Source organism: Engraulis encrasicolus, chromosome 18, assembly GCF_034702125.1.
Source record: "Engraulis encrasicolus isolate BLACKSEA-1 chromosome 18, IST_EnEncr_1.0, whole genome shotgun sequence".
NCBI classification, from domain to species: Eukaryota; Metazoa; Chordata; class Actinopteri; order Clupeiformes; family Engraulidae; genus Engraulis; species Engraulis encrasicolus.
Window position 1 is genome coordinate 32,789,553 of NC_085874.1, and position 13,177 is coordinate 32,802,729.

General features: G+C 40.5%; 1 protein-coding gene across 1 annotated transcript in view; it reads left to right on the forward strand.

Moving 5' to 3' along the window:
* Window positions 1-13,177, forward strand: part of adgrf6 (adhesion G protein-coupled receptor F6) — an 88,150-nt gene that overhangs the window by 12,588 nt on the left and 62,385 nt on the right. Inside the window, exons 2-12 of the mRNA XM_063222155.1 lie at window positions 3,845-3,936; window positions 4,107-4,155; window positions 4,330-4,476; window positions 4,974-5,132; window positions 5,954-6,091; window positions 7,822-7,968; window positions 8,728-8,871; window positions 9,687-9,815; window positions 11,473-11,649; window positions 12,028-12,054; window positions 12,232-12,372. Of these exons, the coding sequence (XP_063078225.1) occupies window positions 3,847-3,936; window positions 4,107-4,155; window positions 4,330-4,476; window positions 4,974-5,132; window positions 5,954-6,091; window positions 7,822-7,968; window positions 8,728-8,871; window positions 9,687-9,815; window positions 11,473-11,649; window positions 12,028-12,054; window positions 12,232-12,372 (1,348 nt within the window). The 5' untranslated portion in view covers window positions 3,845-3,846. The remainder of the gene's footprint in view (window positions 1-3,844; window positions 3,937-4,106; window positions 4,156-4,329; window positions 4,477-4,973; window positions 5,133-5,953; window positions 6,092-7,821; window positions 7,969-8,727; window positions 8,872-9,686; window positions 9,816-11,472; window positions 11,650-12,027; window positions 12,055-12,231; window positions 12,373-13,177) is intronic.

A 13,177-nucleotide genomic window follows, 5' to 3' on the forward strand; every position in this document is an offset into this window, starting at 1 on the left:
TCAAAGGCTGACCAGTCCCGAAAGGTGGACCTGTCTCCTGAATAAAATGAAAATGGGTGGAACTCGACAAGCATTCCGATGCCTCTGCAGCTAATTTGAAAGTCGGCCATCTTGAAAGTGTTCACTTTCAATGTTTGGCCAGTTTTTGTACCCATTATAGCGTGTTTGCACACAAGGTTGGGTTAAAATCCCCCAATTATTCAAAGGTTAGCCTATTCCACAAACAAAAAGTCAACCATCTCGAAGGATGGCAATCTTGAAAGCATCATCACAAGATTTGGTGGAAATCTGTCCAAACATTCAAGTTATTGCACAAAGACAAAACTAATGCCATGGAGTGAGGTCGAGGATTTCACCCAGCAAGCCTCTGATTTTAAGTCCACCTCTCTAACCATTGGACCATTTTTGCGCCTGTTGAGAAAGTTTTAAGTTTTCACACCCATCCTTAAAGCATTTTACTCCTCAGCGGAGAGCATCTTGACAGGGTCCATCATCACCTGGTACGAAAACACCACAGTGCATGAACGCAATGCACTACAAAGAGTAGTGCATTCTACTGAACGCTGTATTATTGTATCTCTGCCAGCCATGCAAATCATCTAGAGAGTGTTTTTTTTCTTTTCTTTTCTTTTCTTTCCTCAAGCCATTTATTTACTAAAATTCCTCCTAATTGTGTTACTGAAAACACACACACACACACACACACACACACACACACCTTTCTTCTGCACACTTGTTTTGCATCGGCCGTTCATTGCATTACATGTGACACGAAAGTGTCTCTACAGGTAATGTATGTGACAAATAAAAAACCTTGTATCCTTGTACACCCAAGAACACAACGACCGGAGAGGGTTCTTGCCTGTGCATAGTTAACCTGACTTACATAATCTAGCTGCGTGTCACCAAACAACACCCAAGTGCGTTCTGGTTTCCTTATGCAACCATCGCATCGAAGGATCATGAAGATCAATATCATTTATGAACAAATGAGTCGATCAGGATCGCCGGGTGGGATTTTCCGTACATGGGGGTGTTATGGTTCTTCTTCCACCTGTTGTTCTCAGCTGCGACACGGGTCAGGGTTCAATGTGAGTTACTGAAGTGTCCCTTCAGTGCAATTGAGGTCAGGTTGTGAATCCAATCACATGCAAGGATTTTTCATAAGGAGCGTCATTCGAAAACATGTTGGTTGTGGGGGGTTCCCAGATGGTATCATAAAGACGAAGGCGAAACATACATGTTGGCGGGAGTCAGGTGCCGCATAGTGTCAGTCATAGTGCCCACTGGCAGGGCTGCCGCCCAATTTGAACTAAATCCTATTCATTTCTATGGCAATAAATCTACCGAAAAATCTGGCCAATACCCTGGTTTTTACCCTCAGACGGTTCTCCTAAGCAGCCCAATTGGGCGGGAAACAGCCCAATCTGGAAACACTGCCCACTGGAACCAGTGCATGCATTCCTCAGGGCGACAATAAGCTTCAGGGTTGCTGCGTCATCATCCCAACTTTCTCCTCTGTCATGGAAAGTACACCAGATAGCCTACCCTCACACTTAGTGCTACTTGATCAGATTACACAGGAAAGTCCTGCAAATAGAGTCTCTTCGGCTTTGACTGATAACACTAGTATTGTTTCAAACCATGCCAATTACTTCACTTTCCCTACATTTTTTGGGCTGTATTTTCTATTCTTTTTGTCTGTGTTTGTCACTAAAAGGGCCACGTAGTGTAACTCTCTTTTTTTGTATTTCTTTTGAGCGATTCAATGTTAATTAAACACTGTTTGCAGAATATGGATCATATTCAAATTTAGTGTTAATTTCAACTGGTTGCTTGTTGAATTAACACTGCAAAGCCATATAGGCATGTGCTTTAAAATAGTGTTAAATTCAACTCTTTACATGTGAATTCAACACCTAGAGAGTTGAATTAACAACACCAAATTGCTTGAGGCCATATAATCTCAGAACAGTGTTAAATTAACACTGCATTTTCAACGGAAGTGGTTCTTAACACCTGTAGGTGCGCCAGAGATCGCAGGGGGTGCAAGGAATTTTGTTTGTGTTGAGGTTGTGACCAAAATTGTGCTTGGGAACATTATAATTAGGCCAAATCAAAACCAAATTAAAATATGCTTTGATCTACATTTAAAGTCATCTAGGTATAGATGAATTCATTAATTGATTAATGCAAGAATTGTTGTAGCCTATTTAGTGCGTATAGTATACACGTATAAAAGTTTTGGTTGGTGGTGCGTGACTTGTCTTGAGCACAGGTAAGGAGGTGCAAGAACTGTTCAACTGTGTACCTGACTCTCAGGGAATGAGGAAACTAATGCCAAACTGTTCCAAGATTTCACCTCCGCATGCCTCTCGACAGCACCTGACACTTCATTCAGCATATGAATCGTGTGCCAGCGAAATTTGGAATTCCATTTGACATGAAGGAGTTCCTGATCAGATACGAAATTAAAGATAAAGAGATAAATAGCATGGCTGCATTCATTTTCTTCTCACGTCTCCTAAGCTTATCATGCCAAGTGAATACATTTTCACCTTTAGTTGGAGAACATTCAGTTTAACTCTCTTTTTAAATTGTATTACCTCCGCCAAGGAGGTTATGTCATCGTCCGAGTTTTTTTTGTGTAGGCCTACGTTCGTTTGTTTGTACGTTAGCGGTGCATTTCCTATCCACCAGAGGGTGGAGGTAGGCTACACATGCTCTCTGAGTGCATTTCCAGTTAACTCTGAGACCATTGATAATGATTGTGTTAAAAATGAAATTACCTCAAAAATAGGGAACATAATTAGGCCTACTAAGTTTTAACACTTTTATGATGATTGTGCAACAGTATTTGAGCGTAGGCATTAGGCAACCGTACAATGCGTCTAAATGCATACAGCGTGTCCTAAATACATGTAGGCCTATAGTACAAAGTTTACTATATAAGTCAACATACAAAAGACCGTTTTAAAGCAGGCAGGACGTAAATGTGTGGGTTAGTCTTTCTGAAATGTGAGATGCATGCCGATATTAAACTATGGAACAGACATGGTTATTGTGGTTGCATGTCATGTCTGACATGTTCTCGATGGGGAAACATTTTGAGAATGAAAATGTCCCAGACATAGAAGGAAGTAGACCCATTGTCTGTTGAAAACTAAGGCATGAGTTATAATAGCTGGGTGAGGTGGAAAACATCGGCATCTCTCATTAAGACGCTGTCGGCACATAGTAGGCCTATGTGGATATTTTTGAGAAGGCAATTGGCCTCGGACTCTCATTTACATGTTAAGAGATTTAGAAATCCGTTTTTTTTTTTTTTTTTAAATATCCATTTTGGGGCTAAAATGCAACTGTCACAATGACACTTTTTATTTACATTTTATTGTTTTTATATATAGACTAGCCTATAAATACGTAATGTCTTATTTTGCGTTGTTTTGTTCATTGTTCTGGTTTGTCTTGATGAGCCACTCTCTGACTTGAATGGATTTGCCCAAGTGCCGGGCGAATAAACAGAGTTAATAAACAGGCATGTAAGCCTAATGGCAAAACAGATCCAATGCCTTACGTCAGTGATTCTCATACTGTGGCCGGTGGCCCACTGGTGGGCCCTGAAGGTATTCCTAGTGGGCCTTGATATCAGTTTCTAAAAATCACATTGTTGTGCGTGTTGTTGATATGTTTGAGCTTTATGCTTATTGTATCAGAGGTGGGCCCCGAAAGATTGTGAAAATTTCAAGTGGGCCCGAAGTTGGAAAAGGTTGGGAGCCTCTGCCTTATGCCTTTTTGTAGGGCCTACTATAAGAATAATTGTGATGTTCTTTCATGTGGACAGGTATGGCAGTATCCAGGGGAGAATCAGTCTTCTTCATAGTTATCTGTTGCGTTTTGGCCACAGGAGCACTTTATGAATCTGCTTTTTCTCAGGTAGGCCTAATGTTGAATGTTGTAATTAATAGTGCCTTTTCATAAAGCAATATTGGGTACAGTAACCATTACCCTTATTGACTTATGGAAGACAAACATTTTATAAAGCCATTTTCATCCCTGGTTAATATTATACTGAGTCCACATGTGTACATGCTTCCTTATCCTAGCTCACAGAGAAACATGGAATTCAACTCCACCTTCGAACAAGACGTTCCAGTACGTATTCACATCCTTAAAGTTTAACTTCACTTGTAAAACAAGTAGTGCATTGAATTGCTACTATGCTCTGAAGTCAGTGTTCTCTACACTAGCTAAAGCATTTTTTGTATGAGTATAAATAAAATTGGCTTATAATGAACAGATTTTAATTTAATTCCTCGTTCTTTTCAGTTTCAGGGGGCTTGAGGTTTACACTTGAGATTGATGTAAACGTTTCGAGCACAGATGTCAGTGATAATCTGAAATCTGTAGTGGGCAATTTGAGTTATCCCTTGCAGTTGCAAAGTGCTAACGTCACACAGCTTGAAGTCTCTACCGGTAAGTAATGGTTGAAAATCTGGGACATTGGGTGCGTTTGGGGCAGCCATGGCCTGATGATTAGTCGGTCTTTAATATTAGAGGGTTGCAGGTTCAAATCTCACCCTTACCTCTCCCTACACCTCCATCCATAGCTGAAGTGCTCTAGAGCAAGGCACCTAACCCCACATTGCTCCAAGGACTGTTAGCCATTACCTGTAAATAACTGTAAGTTCCAGTGTCAGCGGAAGTGTAAGTGTGGTGTAGTGCAATGTAATGTAATGTAGTGTAATGTAAAGCGTAATGTAAAATCTTATTGTAGGCCTATGGATGCCATACGAAATCTAAAAAAAATTAAAAAATTACGTAGCACTTTATAATAACCATCTGCTGTAAATAGTTAACTAATGTTTAATGGTGGTTTATTTTGCAATAACATGTTAAATAAACCATTTGTTGATCATTTATAAACGATTTCTTATGATTAAAAAAAATTGCAATGATTGTTTTGATTGTAGTGTGTTCACCAAATGGCACTGAGTACGAGTGTCGCTGTGAGGAGCAGTATTTTCTCTTCTACAACACCTGCGCTACCTACGGTGCGTGTGATGACATAGTGGATCAGACATGTGGATGCATCAACTCCCTCCCATACACCTCATCTCTGTGCCAAAAAGGTATGTCCACATACTGAGCGGATTCCAATATGCGGTGTCACGTCCTCGCTTGCTGACTTTCCTCCATGTGGCCTCGTCATGACAAGCCAATGCCCATTACTCGGTCCGTCAAGAGTAATGGGCGTTGGATTGGTCAATGACAATCACATAGAAAGAAAGAAAGAAAGAAAGAAAGAAAGAAAGAAAGAAAGAAAGAAAGAAAGAAAGAAAGAAAGAAAGAAAGAAAGACCGCCTGGGAAACACCAACTTCCATTGTTATTGTGACCCAGCACTCTGCAGCACACAAATGCACACAACAAAATTGTATTCATGCCTCGCCCGTCACGTGCAAGTGGGCAGCCCCCAATGGCGCCCCAAGGGAGCAGTGCGGCACGACAGTGCCACGGTACCTCAGTCATGGGGGTGGAGTTAATGACTTCCCCCACCAACCTGGCATATCAGGAGTTGAATCATCAACCTTTGGGCTACAGGTCTGGGACCCTAACCACTTACCCACGCCGAACCCTTGGAACCGGCTCTATGGGAAGACGCGTAACCCCTTAAGACACGGCATTATAAATTAGCTGTTACCAGAATGGCAATGACCAAGTCATAATGTATTACTAAAGGCCCCGTACACTGTCAGAGTAGTGTAGCACTATAGTAGTTAACTTTCAATGTCTATTACAGCGTGCCACAGGAGGTACGGCGTGCATTAAGGGGCTAGACAGTATTCATGTTTCACTTCATTGCACAGTCTCCTTGTAGTGACCCATGCCATGCAGTTATTCATTCTCTCTCTCTCTATCTCTCCCCTCCCCCCTTTCTCTCATATACTATAGATGTCTGCGGTCAGTCGCAAATCTGTGGTCCCAACTCTAACTGCACAAACGTGCTAGGAGGACATTCCTGCTCTTGCTGGTCTGGGTATAACACCACAGATTCCACCTGTGAAATCAGTGAAAGTAACCCATGCTCAGGTGAGGTGTTCTTCCTTGCATGTACAGTAGGCCTACCGATGATTACTGAAATAACTTTTTTCTGCCAACTTTGAGAACCATTTCAGTGTTTGCTTCTTACCTGAAGAGGGTTCTGAATAAGTTCTGGACTATACAGTATATCATGAAAGTGAATACACCCCTCACAGTTTTGCAGATTTTTGAGTATATCTTTTCATAGGAAAGCATTACAGAACTTTCACTTTGACACAATGATTAGTGACCTTTTAACAACATATTTAACCGCTTACATTTCTTGTTCACTCACAAAAAAACTAAATACAGCCATTCATCTTTGAACATGTACTCACAAAAGTGAGTACACCCCAGATTAAAATCCGGTAGAGAAGGGGCTATGTTGGCTCGAATCGTCTCGAAATGAAAAGGGATGACAAGGGAGGTCATCAGTGTGCGTTTCAACCTTTCTTTGCATTGAACTTTTACATTTTGAGTCTGCATCTGGCTTAAATAGATTGGTGTGAGATTTGAATGCAATCCTATGGAGAATATCATGATCTGCTTCAGTAGTCACAGTGCATGTTGACATGCATGTTTCTTTTAGGTGTATTTCAGATTGCCAATGTTAACAGCATTCATGCATCCCCAAACCATGTCAGTCCCACTACCATGCTTGGCTATTGAGAGGATAAACCTTCTTTGTAAAACTCACTTGTTTACCACCACACATGCTTGACACCATCTAAAGCAAATTTGAGATGAACAGACCAAGGATATGGATCACTGGAACCATGTCGTGTGATCTGAAGAGACCAAGATAAACAAATTTGCTTTAGATGGTGTCAAGCATGTGTGGTGGTAAACAAGTGATTTTTACAAAAAAAAGGTGTATCCTCTCAGTAGCCAAGCATGGTAGTGGGACTGACATGGTTTGGGGATGCATGAAAGCTGTCAACATTGGCAATCTGAAATACACCTAAAAGAAACATGCATGTCAACATGCACTGTGACTACTGAAGCAGATCATGATATTCTCCATAGGATTGCATTCAAATCTCTCACCAATCTATTTAAGCCAGATGCAGACTCAAAATGTAAAAGTTCAATGCAAAGAAAGGTTGAAACGCACACTGATGACCTCCCTTGTCATCCCTTTTCATTTCGTTTCATTTCGAGACGATTCGAGCCAACATAGCTCCTTCTCTACCGGATTTTAATCTTGGTTGTACTCACTTTTGTGAGTACATGTTCAAACATTAATGGCTGTATTTTGTTTTTTTCTGAGTGAACAAGAAATTTAAGCGGTTAAATATGTTGTTAAAAGGTCACTAATCATTGTGTCAAAGTAAAATTTCTGTAATGCTTTCCTATGAAAAGATATACTCAAAAATCTGCAAAACTGTGAGGGGTGTATTCACTTTCGTGATATACTGTATGTGGGAACTTAGACAAGGATTCATGTCCTGTTTATAAATAAATAAAATAGCAGTAACACTATTGGAATTGGAATGGGACACAGACTTACCATTCCACTGCACAAAAACTCTGATAAATGCAAATAGCCTAAATAATATTGAGGGTCCTTGATTGCATTACCATCAAACATTTACGTTATTGACACTCATCCTTTTCACTGTTTAACACTGACTGACATGTGACTCAGACTTGACTTGGACTCTAATCTTTTTGGACTCTGTCTTGTCTCTGACTCGAACCTGCTACCTCAGGTAACCCATTGTGTTTGTGATTTTCAGATGTCAACGAATGTTCTGAGGTACCTAGTGTGTGTGGATCCAACTCCAACTGTGCCAACACCAATGGAGGATACAACTGTTCCTGCTTGAATGGATACCAAGTGACCAATGCAGGCCAACCCATAAGTGCCAGCAACCAATGCACAGGTGATTGGGAAAAGGATATTACCTTAACCCTATCCAGACTGGGGGGGGGGCTAAAAGTGCCCGCACCAACTTTGATGTTGTATAATTCCTTAACGACTTAAGCTATGACTACGAAACTTGGTGACTTTTCCTAAAATTTAGTTGGCTACAGTTTAGTACCAAAAAATTATGTTTATCATTTTTGCCGTTGCCATGGCAGCGGTTTTCTGACAGGTATGTCTGACCGAAAATCACTGATCTAAGTCTCATTATTGTTCCTTTTTCATATTTTTTTGTTATTTCCATTAGCGTCAGACAGCTTTGTGAGCAATAAAGTGGTCTGAAGCATATAATCATTAAAATTTAAGAGCATTACCTAAATTTGATGGGAAAGACATTATGGCGAGATTTTGGGCATTATAATCAGATGATGTCATAATGACGTCATAATACCAGATAATGACACGAAAATTATGTCATTCATAGATGTCCATATGTAGATCATCTCCCCAAAGTTTGGTGGTCATACCGTATTCCGTTCATGAGTTATGAGGGGGGGGGTCAAAAGAGCCCCCCCCCCAGGCCCAGGAATGCCAAAAAAGCCCAGTCTGAATAGGGTTAAAACACTGTTAAAATACTATACTTGTATACGTAAATGTAAAAAAATGTTCATAGTAATATTGTCTGCTATTGCTTTTCAGATATGGATGAATGCCTCCAGAGTCCACCAGTCTGTGGTCTAAACTCATAGTAATTGAATTGTTTGCTATTGCATTTTAGATGTGGATGAATGTGCCCAGACAGCCATCTGTGGTCCAAACTCCACATGTAGCAACACAGCAGGAGACTACAGTTGCACGTGTCAGAGTGGATACAAAGTTACTGACCCTAGTCTGAAGAGTAGTGCTGACAACCCCTGTACAGGTAAGAACATCATGTCACATTGTTTTGGAGGAGATGGGGAAATGACCCTATCTGTCTATCTGGTTACTTGTCCTTTGTATGCGTGCGTTTTGTCTGTAGGGGGTTTCAAACACACCAAGTCGTACACACATTCTTCGGCAAATACAGACACACTCAATATCATGTGCAGCTACCAAGGACATATTACAGCACGGGCCTAACAGGGTCAGTCCCAGAGGCCCAGGAGGCAAGGGGGGGCCAAAATCCAAGCCTCCAAACTACAAAAAAACACTTCGTTCTTATAGTACAATCATGTTTTTAATATTGTGTTAAAATGTATTTTCAAATTTTATTGGGGAGTAAACCCCTAAACACCCAACAACAAAAGCTCTCTTACATCTTCGGTAAACATCCAAATAATTTCGAACCTTGAGACTCCATGAAGGGATGATTTTCTGATTTCTGGATTTTGTTTGTTTTTTCGTTTGTTTGTTCTTTAAGAAAAGATCATTGGATCTGCTCTGGTGCAAGTGCCAGCTGTCAAGTCATTCATTGAACTTTTGCTCTTTAGTTTTTCTTCTTCTTTGGATTGTGTCCACGTATAGATGACACACTTTGATGTTAGATGCTAATCCTTATAGATTTGTATATCTGTTAGATGACTGATAAGTGAAAAGAACTGGGAGGGTAATTGTCAAGTGCTGTCGATTTAGCCGCACAATGATTTCCCAATTGAACTGAATGTGGGCACTGATGGACTTGTTGTAAATAGCTGATGTGAATGACAGAATTAAAGCGTGCTCTATTTTTCCTCATGATTTTCACATTGCTTGCAGAAATACTTTACTACAATATTGGAGCACAGATCAACATATCAGCTGACGCTGTGGATGAACTTCGTGCCATTTTGAGTAATCTCTCACTGGGTGCCCTGATCGAAATTAGTGATGCCGATATCACAACAGGTAAGGAGTGAAGATGGATCAGACATCAATAGAGCACAAGAATCAGAATTGAGCTTTTTGGTTGTAAGAAAGTTTTTTTATTGCCTACATGTGTATCTTCTCAGCCCATTTTGTTTGATATTATCTCTCACTGACTCTGCCTTTCTCTCACGTCTCTCTTTTACATACAACCAGGGCTCTAAATTAACACACGCCAACACGCCAAACACGGGTGAAAATTCATTTTGGCTAGTAGAAAAAAATACCTACCCGCCAATTTGGCTAGTAGCGCCCGAGTACAGTAACTTATGAACGGTAAACCGCTGCTATTACGAACGTTATAGGGCGAGATTTCCTACATTACCCATGGACACTAGCGTCACGACGTAGCCTCCCACCGTGGGCTTTCCAGTGCATCGAGCGTCAACTCCATGCTGTTGCGCGCACCAGGATTGAAAACATTTCAGACGACCAGCCTTCTGTCAGCTAAGCTGCGCTCACACTATTCTGACAGGCAGCTCTCCTCCTATGCTCTCGTCGCTTTCGCTACAACCCTTTTAACGTCACTACTGCCATTATTACTATATGAACCTTGCTGTAACAGGCTGCATTTTTGAAGCAGCGAAACCCTGACCGTTTCAATAACAGGACTTACGCAGATTATGCATAGCGCTACTTCTGTTGTGTAGACTATGTTTTGTGCGAGTGATGAGAATGTGGCGGGGGTTAGAGCAAGGTTCTGTGTGTTGGTGAATGCTAGTAGTAATTGTAAATAGTGACGTTAAAAATGAGTGGTTGTGGAACGAAATAGCGACCGCCGACCAGGGCAGAGGAGGAGAGCCGACTGTCAGAGTAGTGTGACCGTAGCTGTCAGTTCAGTTGTCTTCTGAAATGTTCAGAGTCGTGGCGCAACTAAGTTGGAAAGCCCACGCCATCGGAAAGAAAAAAAAAAGCAACCAACGACGAAGCTGTGGAAGTAACAAAGGAAGCGAAGATTCCCGAGATATTATTTACTTTTAATTAAACTAGGCTTCTTGTCATTTTGTTGCGCATGGTAGAGAAGAGCTCCTCCTCTCTCCTCTCATTTTCCTCTCATCTCCTTCCTTGGGGTGTGCGTATGTGAGGTTTTGTAGTGTTTGGCTGTGTGCTTGGTTACTGTATGTTAAAGGTCTGTTATGTGAGTGGCTTGTGTGATGTGATTCAGCTGTTTTCAGAAGAATTTAACAAAAACTAATCAAATGAATTAGGCCTAAGTAATGAAAGTAAAAAATAAAGCAGAAGTTAAAAAACAATGAAAAAATATATAGCCTATAATATGCTTATTATGTAGGCATATAGTAGGCCTACCCTATGCAGGCCTATAGTGTATCTGTGTTGTAGAAACAGTTGGACAAAATGACCATTTAATTAGAAAAAAAATAACTAGCCTAATGCATAGTTTATTTTGGCGAGATTAAAAAAAATGGCTAGTTGAACTTCTGTTTGGCTGGTAAGAAAAAATGTCCACTAGCCAAATTGGCTGGTGGTGGAAAAAGTTAATTTAGAGCCCTGCATACAACACACGCAAACACATGCACACGCACACACACACACACACACACAAAGAGTCATTTGGCTTTTCAACTTACCTCTTATCCTAAGTTATATAGTAAATGTTTTCTCATTTTCATGCCGCCAGTGTGTTCTCCCAACGTCACGTCGAGCGTCACCTCATACCAGTGCAGGTGTGAAGATGAGTTCTACTGGCCTTGTGACAAGTGCAACGCCTATGGACACTGTGATGACATCGTCAATGACACGTGTGGATGCATAAACGCCATCCCTGATGACGGGCTGTATTGCCAACCCATAACAAGTACATGAAAGAATATTCTATTTTATTTGGTTGTGTGCGCTGTATTTTATTCACCAAGGATAGCTTCCGTGAATAGTTTCAAACTGCTACCACACTATGTAGGCCCAACCTTATAAAATGTAACTCTTGAAATAAACACATACATTGCATTTTCTAATTAGGGCATTACAATAGCACAGAAAATCAGAACGTTCAATGAATCAATCGTTTACGTTCCACTTATGCCGAAGTCCCATCATTATAAGGAAACACACTCCAGTTGCTTACATGTTGTATTGTGTCATGCTGTGTCATGCTACTGCATGTTACACTACATGATGTTGTTTCGACTTATATTCTCTACTCTCCTTTCAAACTCTCTTATTTCTGTATTAACAGACCTAACTGGCTGCCCAGTGCCACCAGGTAAGTCCAGTCTGAAAAGTGTATTGTTGCACCTGTAATCATCCTGATTGTCCTGATTATGTCAGAATGAACACGGATGAGTTTTATGTTGTACTTCAATGAAAGAGTCATTTCCCAAAAGAGTTTGTATACATCTGTCCAGATTATGACATTTTTTTCATTTTTGTATGTCAACAGATGAGTGTGCTGACAATTCAACAATCTGTGGCCCAAACTCAGTCTGTAACAACACTATTGAAGGCTACAACTGCACATGTTGGACTGGATACTTGGTTACAAACACCAGTCAGATAAGCAGTGAAGAAAATCCTTGTGTCGGTAAGGTACCCTGTGTCAAAAACAAAGTCCTACCCATGTTTAAGTGTGAATATAACCTATAGGCCTACCATCACAGCTGGCAGAGTACTCCAGGAAATCACCGTACTGATCAAATAACTTCATGACATCGACGACATGCAATGACATACAAATGACTAGTTTCCCAAACTGGCACTGTGGTAATATGTTCACATTGCGAAATGATGGTACTGTTTTCATTTAAGAACAAAACAGACAATCAGTATATGTGTATATGGGTGGTTGACGTTTAAGGGCGTAACGCAAAAAAAAAAAAAAAGTTTTTCAAATTCCTGAAAAAAATGATGGATAAAAATTGGAAAAAAATAGAAAAAAATAAAGCACTTAGTGGTCTGTGGAATTTCACCTTATTTTTGCCATTTTTGGGAAAATGTGTCCTGCATCAACACATAGCATAGGCATGTCACACCGCAGGAAAATGGAGTCACACCACAGGGAATTCACTGCATTATGGCCATTTTAATCCTTTTGTATACATGACTGACATCTGAGCTCATGCTAACTTGATAATGCTATTGTGTTTAATCTTAATATGTGTTTTCATTAATAAATGAAATTTTTTTTCCTCCTATAAGAGCAGTCACACCACAGGACACCATAAAATGAACCTAAGCATTGCGTGACAGAAAGATTGCAATATGAAGACATATTAAGAGGTTAAGAGTCACCTTAAACTTCCACAGCACTCTCCAATAACTGAGGTACTGACTGGTTAGGAGCCAGTCTTTAAGACCCTTGTAGTTGGCCTTGCAGCAGCCCATTCACA